The sequence below is a fragment of the Crocodylus siamensis genome, chromosome 9 (assembly GCF_052110815.1).
Source record: "Crocodylus siamensis isolate JL-2025a chromosome 9, ASM5211081v1, whole genome shotgun sequence".
In the NCBI taxonomy this organism is placed as follows: domain Eukaryota; kingdom Metazoa; phylum Chordata; order Crocodylia; family Crocodylidae; genus Crocodylus; species Crocodylus siamensis.
The window spans coordinates 70,777,116-70,800,086 of record NC_143403.1 but is presented as its reverse complement, the minus strand read 5'-3'; the positions used below and the strand labels follow the sequence as shown (position 1 = coordinate 70,800,086).

Below are 22,971 nucleotides of genomic sequence, written 5' to 3'. Positions count from 1 at the left end.
CCATATGAATAACCATTTCTCCTCTCTGCTCCTGCCAGCAACCAGCCTCTTTGGTTTGCGTGAAAATGCAGAGGTCAGCATGTAAGCACTTTGTCTTGCCCCACAGCCCTATTTTCCAGGCAGCTTTTACTCCCCTACTCACAAAGAAAGGAAGCATCTGGCTCGAGTTCACCAGGACAGCAACCGTATAAAGTGAAGCTGCACAGACTGGTACTTCATCTACTCCCAAAGATCTGGATGAGACAAAGAAAGAAAAGGCAGCAAGGATAATTTATAACGAAACTGACCTTTATATAAATTATAAACCCATCCAGTTTAAAGCAGATTGCCTGCAGTTGTGTCACTTAATTCCGTAGAAGGCTGAAGCATACATATCTTCCACAGTCATAAATTACAATGAATAAGCAAGAGAAAGTTCAGGTAAGGCTGTAGATGCAACAAAAAAATCCTTTTATATTAATAAAGGTTAAATAAAAGGAAAACATGATTTAACATAACGCTCGCAAAATAAATGCAATTTTTGAACAGTTAAAACTGCTAAAATGATACAAAAAAAATGATGGGCAACACAGGAGGCATTGTACATTTTTCTTTTATGCAGAGAAAGGTAGGTGGTGAACTCTTGACCTTCATCCACAGAAGATTTATGATTTAAAGCAAAGAAAACAGTTGAAAAGAAAATCTAGAGAAGGATCTTGGCTCATGATCCCAGTAGTATAAAAGCAATAATTTCTCAGTCTGTAAACAGTAGTCTTGATAGCTTTTTTCTAACTTTGTATTTCAATTCACCACCAAAAAAAAAAAAAAAAAAAAAGACAGCAGCAATGGGTTATATCTTAGATTTCTTATCAAATCTCATTAGGATGTGTGCTGGAGGGGAACCTGCTCTTTAGTAAGAAATATATAATATTTAACTGTACACAATTTATAGGAATTGAGAGAAGTTTCCCGAGGAAAATCAGTCGTATTTAGCCATTTGTGCACACCCATTCAGTCTCCTCCTTTAGAGATTTTACACTACAGTTAGTATAAAACATCTACAGAGTAACAAAAGTCATATGGTTTGACATTTAACTTACAATCAATTAGGTAGATGCTATCTACACTGGGAAATATTGAATGTTTTCCCTGAACTGGTAAGAAAATGTTTTCATACTAGTGTGGACCGGGCACAAATTCATCCAATGCTATTTCAGGAAGTGATTGAAACGTCCATCCCTCCCCAGAGCTCAATGCAGCTGTCTAAAGCCAACATATCCAGACATAGCACCCAGCTGTTTCACTCCTGCTTCAAAGGGAACTGATGCTGCAAATCATGTTTTTAGCAAGTTCTACCACCTCACGTACACAAGGCTTTAAAGCTCAATCACACTAAGCTTATTTCACTACGATTTCTGCCTGGCGCTAGGGCTGGTTCAGTTCTGGCAGCGGCACCAAAGAGGCGGCAGGTCCAGCGTAGATCACTGCGCTATCTGGCATGTTGGTATTCCCGTGCCAGCATTTGCCCAGAGTCCTGTACATAGGAGCAGCATCGCAGGTGGGGTTCTGCTGGAGTTAGCCCTGTGTGATTGGATTATTTATTTATTTTTTTAGCAAAACAGTTTTGCATGGCCTCCCCTCAGTTCCACCGTAGTAACTGCACTATCTTAGCAATGGATTTTTTTTTCCACTTAAACTTCATATTTCACATGCCTGGTAATGACTCTTAATTTAAAACGGCACATTCATTGTTCCAAAGGTATTTCTACATAACGAAAGATAGCTGCGTTTGCTCAGCAAAGTGTCTCGCTATAAAGCAGACCTAACACATTTTGATATTGTTTTCACTGGATCCAAAGCACTTACCAGACACTGCGACTAAACCAGAGCACATCCATTACAATTCAAACTTGTACAAACTCCTCTTTCCCTTTTAGGATGGGGCTAAGTAAAACCAAATCCAGCAAGAGTAGCAACTTGAAATTTTACACAGGGATTTATTTTAAAAAAATACTCTTGTCAACACTGTAGCATTTCTAACAAAAATGTATTCAGAAGAGATGACAACACTAGGATTGTCAGCTCTATTAGAACTTTAAATATAGATTTCAGATTATAGTTGCTTTTTTCCCCCCATCAGAAGATAAAGAATCTGTAAAAGTCTGAAGTGTCCCTCAGATACTAGGTGCAACATGTATTTCTTGTGCCTATTTGTAATAGACTGTATTACTTTTTAAAAAACTAAAATAGCAGAACTGCAGATCTGATGGGAGCAGATGACGCAATTACATTTTTCTAACAGAACTAGTACTTGGATACTCATAAAAGATCAATTGCAAAAGCAAGCATACATTTTTTTTCTTTTTTAAAAGAGCAACATTCTCAGCCTCATACCACAGTGGAAGCAAAAATGACCTCTGCCAACTTAAAACCATAGTAAGTCAATAGAACTCAATTCCATTAAAAATATTTAAGTTTTAAAGTTTCAAGCACCTCAGTACACTTTTTTAAAGTCATGATGATTGCTGATTTACATTAAACTGACATGAAAATCAGAGATTGTGGTGTCAGACTTCACTGCAGATATGTACAAGGTCTCTAGCTTTTAGCTGAACCACCAATTCCCACCTTTCTAAACCTGAATGACCATGTTTTGTTTTACATCAGGCTCGTACTTTTTTAAGTTACCTTTCCATTAGAAAGTGATCTGTGTGCAAACAGCCCTCTCTGGGGTTCAATCCTTAGAGGAAGCTGTATTGTTACTTACGTACGACCCTATCTAGTGAATGGTGAGCATTGCTGGAAGGCTTTTTGTATAAATAAAAGATGTGCTTCCAACACAAGGTCATCTCTCCACGCTGGACTTGTAACCTAAGCAGGGCCAGGTGGCTTGCCAACGAAATGGAGAGCTCCAGAACTAACCTGCTTCAGTGGAAGAGGCCATACAAGCTCCAATGTTGAATTTGGGCATCTACAGTTTCTGCTTTTCTAAGGCAAGGACCATACATAAAAAGTATAAACACTGTATGGTGATGAAAATACAACTCTTTTGAGATATATGCTTTACACTGGATTTCTATTGCTGCTTCTAAAGACCATCTCCAGTTGTTCCTGGAGATCAAAAAAGGGAAGAAAGTTGAATTTTTCCTGTCGCAATATGCTTATGAACATGTATAAAAAGTGGTCAAACCCCAATGGAGGGTCCCTGCTTCCGATTTATGTACAATAATTTAATTGGCTGAATATACCTTTAATACCAAAAAAAAGAAAAAAAAAAAGAAGTCATTTTATGGTTTTAAGTCCTTCATGCATTTGTGAGGAAGTTCTGGATTAAAGTGATGGTACGTCGGATGTTGCTTCTGTCTGGGATTCTGATGTCACTCTGTCATGGAGACTTTATGCCTACGGTGCATTTCTTAAATCTTTAATTTTTTAACAGTATCAAGTCTCTTTTTCAGCAGCTCTCCAATTTCCTGAACTGAATGCTGGTAACTGCTCTGGACCTTTCCTTGCACAGTCTTTGTAAACTTTTTTTCTTCCTGTAAATCATCAAGAAAAAAAGTCAGCCTAATAACGTAATCACTTAAATCCCCATGTAACTCCCCTCTAGTCCTCTGTACCAGTGAAAGGAGGGAATGGGGAGGGGAGGAAGTCAGACTGAACTCTTGCAACAACAACATTAAGGGCAGTATTTGAGTTGACTCACACTATAATGCAGTCAAATCCAGTCTAAAACACCCCCTGAAACAGTAATTTTTCCCTACTTATATCAATATGAATTTTACCTAATCACAGAACCCATAGAAAATTTACATTCTTTAATACCTGCAGGAGATATCCTTGCATTTAACACTGTAAAATAGCATCCACGTTAGTTACAAAATAAAGATATTTGGATCTACAAAATATGTATTAAACCAGGAGTGAATCACTTGCATAGAGAAACAATGACAAATTCAAACCAGCAGCGAGCAATAAACAAGGAGTCTCACCCCAAATCCTACAGGCACGATTGGGCTACGGCTCAAGGTGGGAAACTGGAGCTCAAGAATATTGGCATCAGTTTCCCCCGTGTTATGAAACAATTCTAAACAACCTTCTCACTCCCAGGTTTCCAAAGATGCAGGAGTTAGATGGCTGAGAACAGTCTCATCTTCTTCATGCTTCTTTAATTCCCATCATACATGACACCCCTTCACATTGTTTTAGCTCTGGCTATACTGTAAAGTAACATCTGCTTCCCTATGTTGCATGTCATTGTTTCTGTGCAGATCTAAAGGGCGAGTTGTGCCGTCAAACAAACGGCAACCATAACCACCATTTCACTGGAGGGGAGGACTTGCCACCTCACAAGACACCTTTCAAATACACTCAAGGCAGGGCAAAATTTTTTTCCATGCACTGCAAAAGTGAATGTTACACAACCGTGGTAGGCCCTGGCTAGTAGATAGTTAGTTATATTCCATAACAAATCAGCATATCCTCTTCAACACCTAGCATCCCGGGGATAACTGTTCCATAAGCAGTCCCTAATTTGGTCTGGAAATTGCATGTGTCCAGGATTCTCTGTGCAAAGATACACACCCATTTTTAATACACTGGCTCTGAGTAGTGTTAAATTGCTTAAACATTATCTGGCTCTATCATGGTACAAGCATGTGTGATGATGACTAGCATCGCAAACAATCTGTGAGCCAAGGTAAGGAAATTACACATAGGCAAAACTGAGTCAAATCATTTGGATGGACAAAGATTTTTCAATATATATAGTTGAAAGAATAAGATTTATTCAAGAGATTCTCTAGGGTTTGTTTTTTTCCAGTTGTTTTTGAAAGATCGTATCAAATGAGGTGCAGTTCCTTACCTGTGAAAGTAAAGTGTCCTCAAGGGACAGTTCTTCAAGTTTTAGTGCAGTCAACATTACTTCAAGCCCTTTGATATGATCTATAACATTGGAAGTTAATGTTTGTAGCTCAGTAACATAATCCAAAAAACTGGTGAATACAGGAGGCTATAAAAAAGTTAGGCATAAAGTGATGTTAAAATACTCATACTTATGTCCATTTTACATGTCACAAAACATTCAGCCTACTATATTGATTAAAAACAGACTACTATATACATGTCAAACCTAGAGATGTGGTTTTTAAATATAGCTTCTCAACTTTTGCTGACAATATTTTCATTTTGCAAAATGGCAGTTTCCCACATCCCAGACACAAAAGCATGCCTGTCTCTCAGTTGCATCCTGAACCTGAAAACTCTCATCGAGAAAAGTTTATTGAAATGGAGGGATGGGGGGAGGGGATGGTGTCAAGTCTTGGTTTAAATGAACTGGAATTTTCCAACAACAACACCAACAAAAAACCAATTTTTCATCCAAAAAAATTCCCAACAGCTCTATTCAAGATTACAAACATTAACTAGTCTGGGAAATTAAAGAACAAGGAGGATGAGAAGTGCAGTTTTGTTGCATGTAAGACCTAAAAGTTCATCGAATTTGATGATAACCTCATTGCAGAAATCTACCATTTTCAAAACAAAGAGATGAACTCAAAATAGCTGCACACAAAAAATCATACCAACTCTATACAGAGTAGTGTATACACAAGACTGTTAATAAGTTATATGCCATTAACAAACAAAACTTTCACAGGCTATATCATAAAGTTATGGATAATACACTTTCAACACTCATTTTTAAAAAAGGGAAACTAAAATGTAAAATATTAAAAGGTTATTATTGGGTAAAACAATAGATTCCTTTAGGCAGAGCTAGAATGTATTTTCTAGTAATGGGCTACCAATCTCAGCACTGTACTTCAGCACTAATCTGTACAAATAGTAACTGCAACCTGCAAAATTAAGGACATGTTTTGCAACTGAAGTTGTCTACTCCACGCAGGTTTCAAAACAGAGAAAATATAACCATAATTTCTCCAAAGAATAAGGCAGCTCCTGTAGAGATGCAAGATAATTTTTTTAAAAAGTGGTGCATCTAAGTGATTTAGGATCCCATCTTCTAAAGCAACTTGAGAATCTTAAATGTTATAGTGGGATTCAGGTTCTTAAATTATTTTTGAAAATTCTACCCACCAATGTTCGGGAAGCCACATAAAACTTGAAACTTGTCTCTGCTGAATCACCTACCATAACTATGCTGGTTTCTTTTTTTTTCTTCTTCTTTTTTTGCAAGTTTGATTTGAAGGGTCGGAGGACACTGTCACAGTAACTTGAAATCCACAGGGTGATGGAGAGCGTCTGAAAGGAAGACAGACAAATACACAAGTACTTTACAAGTACTGTCAACAGCATCTAAGACGATGTTAAATCAATGTTTCATCCTTTATTTAAACGCCCCCCCACCAATAGTTAGAAGACGAAAAGAATGCAAAAGCAGCACTGAGCAAAGGAAGTACCTTAATTACTGTATTCTGGTAGGTCTGGACAGTCTATTTTAAAATATCATATCCCTGTTTTCCAAGTAACAACTCACTTCCCAATAATCAAAAGGAATGGGCTGTTATACCAAGATACAAAAATGTTAAGGTGACAGAATGTGCTCCTTTTAATTTCAAGACCAAAGAAATGGGTGTATTTTTGCATCATCATTACTTAAAAAGTCCCAGGCAGTAGAAGTAAGGTACTGGAGAAGAATTTAAAAAGAGAGGGCAGAATATGCATTTCACTTTGTAAACCGAGGATGATTGTTCAGGTGGAAAGAATTTGAAATTAGCTCTGCAAATTTTCCAAAGACACTAAGAATTACAGCAAAGGAAAAATACTTACCTCAACAAAGAAGACTAAGTTTTCTAAAACATTCGGATGAGTTTTCAAGATGCCATCTCTGACTTCAATCAAGTCACCTTTACATTTATTGAACAAATCTAAAAAGGGGATGAGAAAACCTCATGTTCTGAATAAGGACCAACATATTTACTTCTGAATTTTCTGTGTGGTGCACAACTTAAGACACAAAAAACTATAAAAAGAGCTAGCTACAAATTGGTGTATGATTGAAAGCCATTTCTCGTATGAATAACATTCTGAACTGCTGTGAACTACCCTGCATACAAAGCATTTGACAAAAAGCATTCAATACAGTCTCCAGTGTTTTGGGCTGTGTGCGTTCCCTAAGTCAATCTATAGCCAGGAACAAAGCAGAAGGTCACACAACCAGGGGTTTCCAAGATTTGGCAACAGCTTGTTTAAGGTGGGAGATACCAAGAAGTCTGCTACCTTCTTTTTAATTAAACATTAATTTAAAATCAAAAGCCAGGAACTCTGCTCACAAGCAAGACAGTTAGAGTGCAGTAGGTGAGAGGAAGATTATAAGAATAGAAAAAAAGCCAGGTTTGGGGGATTTTTATATTTTCCTTTCCACCTGGATTGTTTTTTGTTTTTTTACAGTGCCTTCCCTGCCCAGACAGAGAAAGTATGATCTAGTTCTCTACAACTTCTCTGCTGATGCACGTGATGTATTTCCCATCACTGTGGCAGAAGCTGACTGTTAAGCTTACTAAGTGATTTGATTCCAAAGCAGGGTTTTTCTTGATCCTTTCTATGCAGATTTCACTGCTTGCAACAGGTGCTGGGCTGACAGACCCAGGGAATGCAGCACACTTGTGCACACATCTGATGCAATAAGGGCAGTCCCAGTTCTCCGAGCCCATCTCATAAGAATACCTTCACCTTGACCTGCAGGTGAGATTCTTTTACTCCTTGGTTCCTCAGACTGCTGATGAGGTTACCTTGCCTCATTGGATGAACTAGCCTGCAAACTGAAGAACTGGCTCAGATCTAACTAATTTCATGCAACCCCAGCCAGAATTCAGACATTTGCAACTTTTGGCTGATGCAAGGCAGTAAATTGCATTAAATAGCTTAAGCCAGTTTTCTTCCCCTTTTAAAAAGCATGTGAGATTATAATTACATATAAAATGTGCCAGAGTAGGCCTCTACTGCTGCATAGGGATCTTTGCAGTAATGAAAAGGCTCTGCTTAAAAATGCAATCTAGAATTGTAGTGACCCTGGCTTTTTGCTTTAAAATTGCATGAACACCTGGAGTAAAGAATAAGTATTTAAAAAAAAAGTAGATTAACTTCCTGGCTTATTCTTAGCTCACCATGAACCAGGACTAGAAAGCTAGTATAAGACCATCCTTTCTACTCGGAGAAAAACAGGACCACAATAGGACAGAACATTCCTCAGTATGCAGCAATCTGAGGACGAGATCAGTGGAGCCTAAGGAAATCCTGCCTTCATTTGCAAATATCCTATTTTGTTTTTAAAATGCTTTGAGCTACTTTTCTACACTACACTCCAAGACCCATGCTACGAAAAAGCCCTTCCCGTTAGAAATAATAATGTTTGAATAACACCTGGACTACATACTTGTTCCTGCATTACTACTTACCTGTTAATTGTTCTAGTAATGATTTTAAACTATTCCCTATCCTCTCCTGGATGTCTGTTGAATCTTCTGAAATAAAAAAGGCTATTGTTAACTCTCTTATATATGTTAGAGATAGATCTGCTTACAAAAAACTCAAGAGGCATTTAAAAAAAAAAGGACAATATGCAATGCCCCCAAAAATAAATGGAATTGCTTTCAACTGGTACATCAGTATCATTGCAAAAATAGACAACTTAAGTATATAAGATTAAATAAAACCCATTTCCCTGAATGACACAAGCTGAAGTGTCATTCAAAAATGTACATGCAGTTAATTTATTGGGTTGACTGCAATTAATTCCCATAATTAACTAACACACAGTAATTTCAAACTGTTGGGCTAACCCCCACTACACCCCATGAGCATCTGTTAAGCTTTTGCCCTCCCCACATACTTACCTAAGCCATTGGTATCTAGTTCATAAATATCACTAACAAGATAAAACAAGCTAGTCTGGCACTGACAGCTGCCATTGCTGAAGAAGCCAGCCATCCGGGTAGGAGGAGGGCCAAGGACAGGATACTAGGCAAGAAGCAAAGAAAAAGATAAAGGTGTTGCAGCTTTTCCTTAATTGGGTAACAGTGTCAGTCTTTGGCACATCTCAGGCAGATTTCACAGCTATAAACTCAGGATCAGTTAACTGTACTTTGCAGCCTGCTGGATGTTACAAGATGCATTCAGTTTCTCTGCTTGCATCCACGTTCATTTAAGATTCTGGGATAGTGTTTCTTAACGGATACCTGAATTGTCTGCTCTAGAAACCTCTTCCCTGAATCCATGGCCACTTCCAGCTGCTGAAGCAGAGTGCGAATTGTATCAATCTTGGACGAAACTCCATTCTCAGCAGCCTTTTCAGAGTTCTTTGGCTGAAAAGCATGACTAAGACTTGGAAGTCCGCTTATTAGCCTTAAAGTTAAAGATCGGATTCGCAACCAGATGGTTTCTTCCTCTAATGACAGTCTCCTGTGTTCTTCAGAAATATCCCTAAAAAAAGGCACCAAAATGCTTTCAGGCAAATGTTTTATATTCATAACATGGTAGCAAGTTTCTGCATACACTTTATTATTCTCGGGCACAAAGCTTAGGAACAACATGCGGAGAGGACGGGGATGGCTGGAAACACTGTTTTGTTAATATGAGCAAGGTAAGTGCATAGTTAGGAATTATGAACGAAGCTGCTATGGTTGAATTGGTACAGTTAGCCAGTCTAAGGAATACTTAAGTAACAGAATACGCCTTGAAAGGTTTTTTTCTCTTTGAAAAATTGTCATGCTACAGTTTGGGACCTTTCTACTCACCTGTCTTTTGGATCCCAATTAAATAAGACCGTTAAGTCTCTGTTGTCACGCAAATCTTTCCATGGAATGTCGTCCTCCTCTGGACTCAGACTCATGGACTTTATACTTTCTTCTAAACTGGTTGATCTAGTACATAAATATTAGTATCATTAAACCAAAGGTTTAAAAGTTAAAAGTCAAAAGCCCAACCCACTGATCTAGGCCATGATCCCTAAAGAGAACAGTTAACCGTGGCATGTTAAAATATCAAAACTATTATAAATAACTTACTAGTGTTAAAAGAAATGCTTATGGGGACAGGACTCTGGAAACAGAGATGGACTAGCTGGGTTGCAGGCTAGCTAAAGGTAGCAAATGTTACTGGAGAAACTAGGAGCATCTAGCAAGGGTTTTTATTTGTTGTGTTTTTTTTTAATTTCAACATATTCCATCAGGGCCCTCAAGCATTAGCTTCCCCAGCTCCTGGGCAGCAATGGCATGGCATGGCACAGCACAGCACAGCACAGCACAATTTACAGAAGGGGAAACTAAAGCTTAGACAGAATAAGGAAGGCAGCGCTGAAGACTTGGATTAGGTAGGATAGCAGTGCCTGGCTCAGAAAAGGTTGTCTTCCCCATGCAGAAATCCCTCACTGGGTTACTGTTCCTGCCACTGTACTTGCCTCTGCCCCACACTTACATATTTGCTTCAAGTAAGAGGTCTAGCAACATCCGTTCAGTGCGAACTTGTGCAAAATGGAGTGAGGAGTTCAGCCTGTTCCTAAAAGCAATGAATTCTGGGATCTTCTCAAATGCACCATACTTGTAAGCTTGAATGATATATTCTGAGGTCTAGGACAGAACACACACCGTTTCCTGCATTAGTTACTTAGGGAATTTTAAAAAGTCTCAAGAGTCTTAATAGGGTTATTTCAACAAATCAAATTACGACAGCTATTACTAAATGGGAGGCATGAAGTCAGTGAGCACTCATCTGCCAGAAGCTGGCAGTCCTACTCCAACAACAACAATAGCCAACTGCACTGACGTGGCTTTTAAGTCTCCCAGACTCAGATTCTTGTGTAGCCTTGATGCCCCCTTTCACAAAGCCAGACTGTTCCTTGGACAGCATGTCTATCATGGTACAGATGTTTTTATTAAATAAAGGAGCTAACGGTGAGAAATACCAGACTGCTGCCACCAACATAACTGAGAGGCAACTTGTTTTAAACTATGGAAGTTTCTGCTTTTCTTGAACTTTGTGATGTATGCGATAGACATGGATCATCTCATTTGAGAAAGCTGTTACCAAAAAAATCTAGTCCGCACTTTCTTACATCTAACACAGACACATGCCACTGTGTCATTTTAACACAGGTGTAAAGAATTACACTATACTTTTGCTTCTCATTTTTATTAGGTTTTGAATGCAGGGTCATAGGACAGCACTGTGTAGCGCGCACATATTACAACAGAATACAAACACAATGCTGAAGGAAATACTGGGTTGAATGCGACAGCTTGCTTCCCCACTTCGACAAAATGCAGTGATAAAGGCTCTTGACCAACACTGCAGGTCCGTCCAGTGGAAGGATCTCTAAGGGTAGGGGGCCCTATATAAACACCTACGTTGATGTCAGCATCTACATTTAAAGAAATACAATACAACACATGCACTAAGACAAGATTTTAATCAAAACTACACCAACAAATGTGAAACCCTGGCAAATCAGAACACCACCCATGAACAAAATTAGGGGATGAGTTTACACCTGACAGACCCTGTATCAAGGATAGCTGGTCAGCCTCCTCCTGTCGCACACTGGATACCATACCAGCCAACTGCTACCACACTTCCTTATTTCTGACAATGTCCTCTTAGCTGGTTCTGTCCCATAATTTGGATATGTGCATTATATGAAAGGTATGTCAAGAGTCAACAACGTACCCTCTAATAAACAGCCTTGCAGAGCTCATGTCAGGCTGTGAGATTGCGCCATGGGCGCTAATTCAACTGCATTGACGTGGCTTTTAAATCCCCATGGGACAGCTTGGTGTTCTGTTTGCCTGGAGAGATTAAAGACGGACGGACACAAGAAAATTGAAGAGATTACTTGCGATTCTGCAGATTTAAAGGAGGACTGCCTTTAAAAGGATGATGATGCCTTTTTAGTTTTGGTCGGTACAGTTACAGTTGCTGCTCTTTCCTTCTACCTGTCCTTTACATTCTCTCATAACACAAAAACGATGCAGTGTCCCATGAAATTCCTGCATGTTCATTTTAGGACTCTGACTGGGATTTAATTCACCTTACAACAGAGTATCAAAGCAGCAAGCTAGCTGAAAATACATTCACTTAAAACTACTGCTACTGTTCACCATGAACAGCTGCACTTTTGAGAGACGGACTGGTTCAGGGAGAATCCCATGGTCAGAGCACTGCATGGCATGTGGTATTCGATCTCAGGACCACAGAGACGGTATTCTAGGGAAATCTGGAAAACTTTTCAACACAGACTCTTCAAAGCAAGAAGCAGGCAGTATATCTTAGCCCAGCAAAAAAGACAGCTTTTAAATAACAGTCCTCCTTTAACACTGCAGTTAGATGCTGTGCTGGGATTGGAAGGGGATCCAAGAAACTGATGTAAGCGCTGTTAGCAGGATAAAGAGGCAATCCTACATGAACAGCACAAAGGAAGGGACCAGGAGGTGCTGAACTTGGGAGATGGCCTCTGCATTTGGAAACCTATCTTCCTCCTAGTTAACATGCCATCGTCCTGTACAAGCACCACTCTGGAAACAAACCTTCATCTCTTGTAATTCTAGGAAAATCTGAAAAATGCAAGAGGGATTCTGGCATTTTCCTATAATCAAGCAGGATTAAAGATGAATACTAATGTGCAAGCAAGCAATCCTTACAACAGAATACTTCCCATTTTACAAGCTTAAATGCTGATATTTATCAGAAATAATCTAGGAACAGTCACAGTGTAAATTGATGCTCGTCTCAAGGAAGTCAAGGGCAGGTCTGTCTAGCCTTTTCGAAATAGACTGTCTTCCTTCCACAAGGAGGAAAGGAAAACATGCACCAGTCTTCTCAATTGTATCCTTGGTCCAGTTGCACAAAGAACAAATTGTCCAAATGAATCTTTTTCCATTTGTGATTCAAACCCTTTGAGAGGAGGTACTAATAGAGTATAATACGCAAGAGGTACTCCACGAATCCTGAAAAGCATTTGAATTGTAGAACTGGGCGGCAGTGCTCCTCACGTCGGGCGTATCCTAATGCTACAAGGAATGGGGCTTAGTGGCTCATTACGTGGACAGGTACTCTGAGCTACCAAAAAAAGAGGCCAGGGTCTTTTCCATCTGAAGCTCCTTTATGATTCATACAAAACTAAAGATCCTTGTCCAAAGTTGATGCCAAGACAGTAATGTTAGCTAAATCTGGGCTGTCTTCCAGCTGATCCCTTACCTCTCTACAATGTAGGGCTCTAGATTAAGTAAACTGCATCCATTAAATGTTTTCTTCAAATATTCATACCTTCCTTTTAGCACGCTACAGTCAAACTTTTGCTCTGTGAAAGCAATTCTGTCTTATCTGTGTCCTTCTCCATTAACAACCGCTGAATTACTTTGAAACAAATCAAGAACATTTTAACAAAAAGCGAGATTCACCCCTCATGGAAACAATAATAAAAGTGACTACCAGCAACAGACTCCAAACTCCTGCTTGGCAGAAAGTTTTTGTTTTGGTGCCATGCCCTTACTTCAGTGGTATGTACCCACCAGACACCTGATCTTCAAAAGTTAAGATCAGCAGTTTAAACACATACATAAGTTAAGATAAAGTAACAGAACAAGTTCTTAAAACGCCATACATTCACATCTTTCTCTCCTACTGTACCAAAGGTTTGGACTGATCTTGCCTCGAGCAGAAAGATGGACTAGCCCTATTTTTCTGATTTCCATCTTTAGGAGTAAAAGAACTAACAGCTACTGAGAGATCCAGAGAATTTTTCTGTAAGATGCTTGCATTGTAGGTATCATATAAGCATTTTTACACAGCAAAGTGAACTATTAGATTGGACATTGGCTTAGGAACCACAAACTCCTGGAACATTAATCTCTGCTGAGCCACAAAGCATGGTAAAGTCACCACCCCTCTGTGTGTCAGGTCCTTTACACTGGGAAATTGGGAATCACTTTCTCCTGCAGAAACTCCAGGGATATTTTGACAATCAAAGGTGTGATCACTGCAGTGTAAATATTATTACATGGATTGTTTGTTCCCTGCTCCAAGGAATATGCCTCATGAATTCTTCCTGCAGAGCAACAGTTTACATGCATCCTCCACTAAGCCAATGTTTTCTACAATAAATTCTTGCCAACAGATCAGGGAAAGCAGTAAGTGCAACATCATTTTTATTACTGACTATAGTGTTCTATTCAGCCAATGGCATTTTGGTGTAGTGCTAGGATTGGATGCCAGGAAAATTCTGGCATTTTCCCTATGGGCATACCAAGATTCTTCCAGGAAATGTGGTGCTCAAGTAGGAAAGTCAGGACAACCACCATTACACAAACAAAGAAGTGAACAGCTCTGGAGGCCTAGCCAAGGGACACAGGTTTAGGAAGCATCAGTGCTCTTCTGGGAGTTCAGCTACCTTTCTTCACCATCAGTCCCATTAAAGTCTGTCATTCAATCAGGAAGCGCTTTCTTTAATTTTCAAGCTTTACTGCTTGTGTATTCCTGCCTGTAAAATACAGCTGCTCGTGTCCCCTATATTCTTCATGACTCTGCATATTCATCCCACTGAAAGTGTGTCAACACCTGTGCCCATGAGCAGCTATGCCATTACTCACCATGCACTGAGAAATCAAAAGCTCCGCTGCCATTATTAAGATTTAGGCATGTACTCCTTGGCAAAGCACTGCAAGCCCCTGGGGGTATGCCTACCCCAGTTTAAAGTCCACTGCTTTAAGTCATGCCACCTGCTAAAGGCAGATGAAACAAAAGCTCCTATTACCTTTGCAAAACCCACAACCTTCATCTTTTACTCCAAAATATTGTTTCTACTCTTCAGTTTTATTCTGCTTTACTGGTGTGGAAGTTTCCAATAAAGTTGGTGTTATTTGTATTCTTTTCGCTTTGCCACCATGCTCCTGCAGGAGCTGCATCCCAACAGCCTGGGACTCCTGAGTACAGTCATTAGAAAGTTATCCCATTTCAACCAATGCATAGCAAGGTTTCAGGTATAAATGTTTAGAACATCAGGATCTTAACAAGGCACCCCATGCCAAAAAGGTCTTCCTCAAATCCTAAATGTGATGGTGTAAATCACAGAAGCTGGCTGCGTTATGTTTTAGTTATGTTAATGCGGAAAGTACTTATTCTTAGGCATCATACAAAAATGGCAACATCATTTCCCAAATGTAACTAGAATATGTAGGATTCAAGAAAATAAGGAGCTGGAAGCAGAATTCCAGAGTGAAATGAAGTCCTATGGTGAAGTTAACCATATAAACAAGAAATGATGGCTAAATAAGATTTACCATAGCCATGACAAACCAGCATATTATCTGTGAAATTTTTTTTACTGCAATCCCACCAGGGCAAGTCCCATACAAGTCTTGATATTAGACATGGTCTCCTATAAGCTGTCTGGACACAACTGTTCTGATAGCAGTCACGGTAGATGTTACTTTCACTTACATCTTTCTGGTTGGAGTGGAAAAACCTGAGTGCAAAATTGCAGGATTGGGATGCAGCAGCATATTGACCCAGTGCCTCTGCATAGCGTGTCAGAAGGTAACTGCAATACAACACAATAGTTGGAGTTAAACACCAGCACACTGTGCCCCAGGAACTGCAATTTCTTTAAGATTGCTCTGAACAGAGAGCTGAAGCAAACTTTGGCCTTCATACACAATATTCAACAGGGAAAGAGAGGGCTCTCAAACCAGCTTGCTTTTACCTAAAGATGCCAGTTTTATTAGTGGGAGAAGCTACATATTTAACAGTGGCAGTGCACGGATGCCATTTCCATTTCCTTCTAGCCACAATAGTCTCTTTAAGTAGACTATACCTACAAACAAGTGACATTACAAACTATTCAAGAGTCTTCAGGGAATTTATCATGTGCACTGTACAACAGCTATCTTGAGCTTCTATGACTAGTCCTGCACATCAGGCTAAGCTCTCTCAGTGCTAGACTTACAATTTCAAAAGGACGTTTTCACACCAAGAACACTGTAAAAGCCAGTGGTACCAAGATTTTGAAGTCACCAAATACTAATATGCAAGAAATGAATGCTACAACAAAAAGTGGATAGATAAATGCTATGGTACAGCTGAAATACACTTCAGGTCTATGTTTTACTTGTAAGACTAATACACATTTACACATAATGTCTTTTATTAAAACTAAAAAATATATATTACTGACTTTTAACATTACAAGATACTGAAAACACTAAGAAAGTTAAGCACGGCTAGTGGCAAGCTGGTGTGACCAGTTGTTCCGAGTACATACTACCCACCCGATGGTGTCGTGCTGTATGTGCTTTGCATCAAGGCTGGAATAGAGCTCCACAACAGGTTCAAATGCACCAAGCATGCAGTAGATTCGAATAAGCAGTAATTTAAACTGAGCATTAGAAGGGCTGTGAGATAATCCTTCTTCTAATAAAGTTAGAGATTGCCACACAGCCAACTCTTCACCTGGAGATGAGGAGACAAATGTACACAGGAGTTAAGTGTGAACAGGGATTTATAGAGCAATGTTTGAAACGTACAATGCCATAATGGACTGGAAAGTTTCTGCCACCTTTAAACTGCCCATTTAAATTGTGCCCATCACCAAGCCAAGGCATGTCAGCGTCTCAGAAACAGGTAACCCAATATTCTCCTTGGGTGGGCAGGGGGAAGGAGGTTCTAGCAGAGTGGGGCTCCCACTAGAAACATCTTGATATCATCTACCACATAGAGTGCAGTGCTATGTGTGCGGGACAAGTGAATCCTAGACAACTTAGTATTTCTAGATCATAGCCAGGTGCTTTTAGATAGTGTTGTACGAAGAGCTACCTGAGCAATCCCTGTTCCCCAGCCAAGCTGGGGGATTCAAGGGGCAAGTTCACCTGCTGTGGGGAGCCCACCATGAGATTTGCCAGGGTCAGGACCTGCTGACCTGGCTGACAGAAAAACAGAGAGGTAGGGACGGAGAACAGCTGTGCAACCCTCTGAATCCCGGATTTGGAGGGCATACAGATCTATGCCAGCTGTATAGCAGAGCAGATCTTTTGGCCTCTGCAAACTAATGATTATCTAATCTGAAGGGAGTATGGTTCAGTCTCTCGATAAGCGAACACAACACACTGATGTAAGGAGAACAGTGTTCTGAAGAAAAAGAAAGCAGGGACTTACCTTCCTCTAGCCACAGATCAAGGAGCAGGTGAACTGCAAGCAGACAGTAATAATCTGAAAACTGCAATTCAGTTTTCAAACAAGATTTCCCTAAAAGATAAAAGATGGCACTCATTCACAATCCACAGAGTTAAAATGGCAAAAGTTAATGCATTCTACAAATGGGGCCAATAACTGCATCATTTAATGAAGGTGGCTGTCTTTCAGGCTAGCAACATTTGCAGGACACTGTCAGATTTATTAATAAACCCAAAATATCTTTATCTGTTATTGTTAAGAGTAGGAAGTGTGAAAGAATTGTAAGCCTGTTGCTTTTCCTTGTTTGCGCTTTTTTGATTCTTTCAATTTGGAACCTGCCATTTCTCTAGTCACACATGGAGCCATTTCATTTGTGAGTAAAGCCACTTTCATACTTGTTGTAAACACTAATTTAATACCGAAGATACTCGGTTAAGACACTACTGAGCAGTACTGAAAAAACTAAAATCATGAATACATTTTTTAAATCAGGACTTTTCAGATATGCAAAATTCAATGATTTATTAGTAAACATCTTGGCTAACACATTTCTAAAGCATGCCAATTGTTTTAAAAAAACATGATTTAGCAAAACACTGAATCTGAATACGTGACAAGGAACAACAACTATGTCCTCTAATTTATATTTAAGGCACCAGTCAACTGAAAAAAATGTAACTTTAAAAAAAAAAAACCCAACATTTTATATAACACCTACAATGTTGCCAACAAAGAGAAAATGTAAAACACTGCCTAAAAGTTTCTTAGAAACTGTGCTTTCAACACAGGTGGTGGGCAGCAAAGACATATTTTGGAAACATAGTCCATGAAAAGGCCCAAATATAAGTGTATAGAAATACATTTGTTTCAAGTTCTCACCAAATTGCAGTCCGTGATGGTATCTTAACATCAACTCTCGGACAACACTCAGCTTTTGTGTCTTGTCAATGCTGTGATAGAGGCCTAGCACTCTTGATAGTTGTACCACGCACAAGTGCTGTTGCAAAGCTTTGATGTCGGCTGGTAATGCAAGATCACCATCTACTGGTGCTGACAAAGGTATGACTCCAAGCAACTGATTGATGAACTATAAAGGAAACACAAGACTGAATTTTGCAATGTATCCAAGAACCTCCAATGATCAATAGCAGCGATGGGGACAACATATCTAGGTCACATGAAGAAAGCAACAAACCTTAAATTCCTTTTTCATGAACCGGAACCATCAAGTCTATGAGGCCGTTTTGAAATTTACAGTTAAGAGCTTGACACTGTAATGCGGTGAACAGTCTGGTCCCAATTCTGTTAAATGCTTAACTTTACAAAAATGAGAGGTCCTAGTGAAATGTACGTAAAGTAAATTAAAAATAATGTCCATCAGCACCAGTTAAGATCACTTGCAGCCCAGAGTAAAAGTTATTTTCTTGGAAAGTTAGAATTAAACCTGTAAAAGTCATCAGGAATCGAGCGGCTTGGTTTTTTAAATTTCAATTTGAAACATACCCAGCATCTTCCCCTAGCTAAAAATGGCTCCAACACTGCAATGATTATGACTTTAATGCTGTTTGGGATGGCTACATGGAGCTTAAAATGTTAGCAGCGAACCAGCTCTAAAAATGCTCCCAAAAATCGTTATCGCTGGGGAATCTGAGTCAGTGTTAATAGGTGGGGGCTTGGTTTTGGTTTTTTAAACAACGTATCATTGTACAATGTATACAATTCATACATTTTACATATAGTATGTTACATAATATAATGCATTATGTCTAATAGAAGATATGCGCTATACACAACAGGGATTTGTTATTTAAACGTACCCCTGACACACACAAATTGTCAATTTATAATTTACAAATGTTTGTTAATGGCTTCCACTATGTTTGTGTTTCTAATCCTTCCCAGGTTTGTATTGCTGATCCTTATCCCCAGTAATTGTACATCAAGGGAGAGTGGCTGGATTCCCAGATGCCAAAAATCACCTAACAAACTACTCATGACTGCAGAAATGCTCTCTCTCAATTCAAGTGTAGATAGGGCATGTCTCAGGGAGAGACTCTGGAAAGAGAGAGTTTTTTGGTCACCTCTTTATTGTTGCTGATGTGACCACTCTTTTAGCTGGATCTGCTGTTATGTTATCGAAGATTCACACAGTGCCCTCACTGGGATTAGGAGATTTGACACAGAATGCGAATGGGACAAACAAGGTGAAAGGAGAAAAATGTTTAAAAACAAAAGCAATGAGTGCTAGTAGACAGTAAGCCCACATTATCCAGCCTGATCTTTCCATCGGAATGAACCTCTATTTCCACGTGGACTTGTCTGCATGTGATATTTGGGTCACTGGGAGTTGTGCACATTTAAAAAAGGAAGATAAGCCTCCTTGGGGTGTTGGACATTTGGGCTCTACTCCACATCTCAGACTGTGGCAGATAATTTAAGAACAAGAGCAGCAGGGGAATACTTGGTTGAAAAATGAAAAAAACCTGGCAATTTATCAATTAAACTGCATTTCCTGATGTACTAATCCAGAGGGACAGGAATTCAACCAAGACCACCTCAAGGCAATTGGACACGTTAAGACTGAAAGACAAAAAGCTCAGGCCTAAGACCTACAGAGACTTACTAACTGCTCCACTGGAGCTACTCCTGCAAGCAAGTAGTGTGCCAGGTAGCAAGGCTTTGTGGATCCAACCCCAAGTCCCTATGCCCTTGATGAAGTTACTCAGAGAGCTGAGGGACTCTGGCTTTTCAAAAATCTGTATTTTTTTTTTCTGCTTGAAGAAGAGTTTTGAGGAAATATTAGACAATTCCATCATGTTAACAACTGGTAGTTTCCCCAAAACAGATCTTTAAAAAAAAGGAGAGAGAGAGGGGGGAGGAAGGTTTCCTTCAAACACTACCAGAGCCCTAAGCTACTAGCAAATCTTTGTTACAGCACCAAACTGCAGGTGCACTCAGCAGTTCCCAGCAGCACTTCTTCATTTTACCCAATGCTGTTATCCTTACCTTTGTGTACTGGCTGGATGGAAGGAGGTCCACAAACACCTTTAAATCAGTTAAACAGCAGGGTTTGTCCCCAAACTTTTTGAAGTATTGAAACATTAGTTCTTCTGGGTCACCTAACAGAAAGGCCAGTTCAATTTTGTAAAAGGTTCCATTAAAAGCAAGGTCTATAATACTGCTACGATAAATATGAGTATAGTCTAACATAATAGGCAATTTCCTACATTCAAATTTAAACAGTGATTTATAAACTATGATATCCCCCTTCAGATTTTAGAGTCAACTAGACGGCCTAACTATTGATAACCAATGAGTGACAAATCTAGGAGAATCTTTCAAGCTATCCAAATAGACAAAAACTCAATGCAATGGCTTCATATACATGTGTTCATCTTAAATAATAATATAAAAAGTTTATTCACTTAGATTTTAGTACAAAGGAGACTACTGGAATGCAGAAATGTCATTAACAGGAATACAATTCTCTCCCTCACTTCCTTCCCAAATGTGTTTGTTAAAGCCACTAATAACTCCCCATAAGTATGTCCAATAAGCCTAATTGTTTGCAACTACATAAGGCTGCTAATGCGCTCAAAGAAACATCACCCACTAATTAAAACCCAAAAAACGACAGAGGGGATTTTCCAAAGGGCCAAAGAAATGTACATTTATTGGCAGTTTACATTCCTAAATCCATTAGACATCTTTAACAGCCTCTCCCAAAGACCGTTTCCCAAAGCCCTGGAAAAAAAAAAAAAATCTTGTCCTTCTCAAACACTTTTCATCTGAACATTTCAAAATACTTCATATATGAAACCTTTGCACACACTAAACACCAGGCACCATTAAATTGATGATCCAAATATGAAGGGCTTGCTCTAGTTTTATGTTCTTTCCTTTAAGGATTAATTTTTCATCTAATTAGTGGCTCTTACCTAGTTTATATTCATCGTTGCAACCTCTGTGCTGCAAACGTCTAATCAGCTCCAGTTTAGCTAGGTATGGTCCCCGAAGTGGCCGAGAGCTCTTTGCTTCTTCTTTTATCCTTTCTTCTACAAACTTCACAGCTTGCTCTACAGAATAATGCACCTCTCCTTCCAAAGAGCTATGCAATTAAAGAGATGAACAGGCTCAGCCTTTTCCTACTCATGAAGCCCAGGCAATAATTGGTCAAAATGCCCCATAAACATTCCCTCAAGGTAGTTCAGGGTGGTACATTAACTCCTGCAAAGGAAGCAGGCTGGGAAGCCTTGATCATGCCAAAACTGTTATTTATACCAGTGCTTCCAGAAAGGACCAGTCTCAACAGTCAAGCAACATGGGCCTACAGCCAGGAATACACTAGGTATGTAGCTCTTACACCAATTCCTTACATACATCTACTAAGATAAATTAGTAAGGGACAGGACTTATGAATATTTTGGCACTCTACAGCACAGAGAAAAAACCTGAGCGGTATTTGTTAACTTACTGCTCTCCTTCTGCTGGAGGAGTCCAGTTGTAGTCAATCAGTTGGAAAATTGACTCAAAATAAGTTATATAGAACTGCCAATCATCTGAGCTGAAACAAAAAGACAAGATGCAAATTTAGAGAAGTGCAAACAAAGCGACTCGTACATGCAACTCTATTCCTCGCAAAATATAAGTGTTAAATAAAGAACAAGATGAACAGACTACTGAAAGTTACAGGTAGAAAAACAATACTGTGCCAAGAATTATTTCTACTGCAAAAAGCTTCACCCTGGAGGGACACATCATCTAAATTACCTAACATGACTTAATTTGAGAAACTGTTTGTGATGCAGCTTAGCCTGATTTTTAAGTTCCTGTACCATAATTCTTTTCTGGGATTTCTGGTCTCTCGTTAACATTTATAAAGATGTCTTTCCAGCAAAGGGAAACATATGGGTTCAAAAGCTATTCTACCAGACTGCTAATGCAGGAGACAGGAGGTTCCAACTGACAATCAACAAAACAGTGAAACCAACTAACTATAAGCAGGGTGCTGTAAAATCTAGAAAGTTGACTAAAAAAAAACTTGAATGCATTTGTTTTTCAGCTGTGGCAACCTTCAGTGTTACTACGTGATTTTTTTGTCAGATACATGAATTTTGAGTGGGTGTCTCTCTAAGCAGATGCTTTAAAGTCCCTGTCTAAATTTTCCACTACAAATATAGTCAGTCTTTAAGGAAAGAACATTTTTTTTCCTCAGTAAGATGTTTTTAGTGACCCTTTGGATGGTGGTTTCAGACCAGATGCCATTAACTGTGTTTCAGTCCATAACAAAACTCATACAGCTGCTCTCACAGGCAGATCTGATCATCCTGGCTTGCTTTGATGCGCAGACACACATGGGTTCAAACCACTTAGTACATTTCTCAGAAGGACACCTGACAGATTAAGGGAGCTGAGCAGATCTTGGAAATAAAATGCAAATATAATTTTTTATATTCTTTCTGGGCTGGCTCTCTGGAAGCACAAAAGGAAATTAAATCAACTTATTTTGGAAAAGGACATACTGCATGACTCTTTGTCCACTGTGGAAGTCAGCCAGGCTTAGGGCTGGACTAATGATAATTTGCAGTCATAAGCTCTTATCAGAAAACCCTAGAAGTACATTACTAGTCTCACAAGCCTTGAGAAAGATACCAGTGACAAAGTGACATACCCAAGGTTACAGGGCGAGTCAGCAGCACAGAAACTCAAACACTCTGCAGACATCTTAACTTGAAGTCTTCGTTTTCAACTGCTTCAGGCACAATCTCCATAATAGCAACCAAACAGGGGAACACAGATTTTCCTGGGCAATTT

At 39.3% G+C, this 22,971-nt stretch overlaps 1 protein-coding gene across 3 annotated transcripts in view; it reads right to left on the bottom strand.

Moving 5' to 3' along the window:
- Window positions 1-1,956: 1,956 nt before the first annotated feature.
- Window positions 1,957-22,971, bottom strand: part of NAA25 (N-alpha-acetyltransferase 25, NatB auxiliary subunit) — a 33,504-nt gene continuing 12,489 nt past the window's right edge. For 2 of the 3 annotated variants that reach the window (XM_090062882.1, XM_090062884.1), the window contains 16 exons: window positions 21,632-21,721; window positions 21,096-21,265; window positions 20,164-20,276; window positions 18,037-18,244; window positions 17,140-17,229; window positions 16,257-16,437; window positions 15,430-15,529; window positions 10,414-10,565; window positions 9,735-9,860; window positions 9,177-9,420; window positions 8,835-8,958; window positions 8,397-8,462; window positions 6,769-6,866; window positions 6,130-6,240; window positions 4,844-4,990; window positions 1,957-3,518 (listed from right to left, as the gene is read on the bottom strand). In XM_090062882.1, the coding sequence (XP_089919008.1) occupies window positions 3,396-3,518; window positions 4,844-4,990; window positions 6,130-6,240; window positions 6,769-6,866; window positions 8,397-8,462; window positions 8,835-8,958; window positions 9,177-9,420; window positions 9,735-9,860; window positions 10,414-10,565; window positions 15,430-15,529; window positions 16,257-16,437; window positions 17,140-17,229; window positions 18,037-18,244; window positions 20,164-20,276; window positions 21,096-21,265; window positions 21,632-21,721 (2,143 nt within the window). In that variant the 3' untranslated portion in view covers window positions 1,957-3,395. The remainder of the gene's footprint in view (window positions 3,519-4,843; window positions 4,991-6,129; window positions 6,241-6,768; window positions 6,867-8,396; window positions 8,463-8,834; window positions 8,959-9,176; window positions 9,421-9,734; window positions 9,861-10,413; window positions 10,566-15,429; window positions 15,530-16,256; window positions 16,438-17,139; window positions 17,230-18,036; window positions 18,245-20,163; window positions 20,277-21,095; window positions 21,266-21,631; window positions 21,722-22,971) is intronic. The other variant, XM_090062883.1, reaches the window with a different exon arrangement.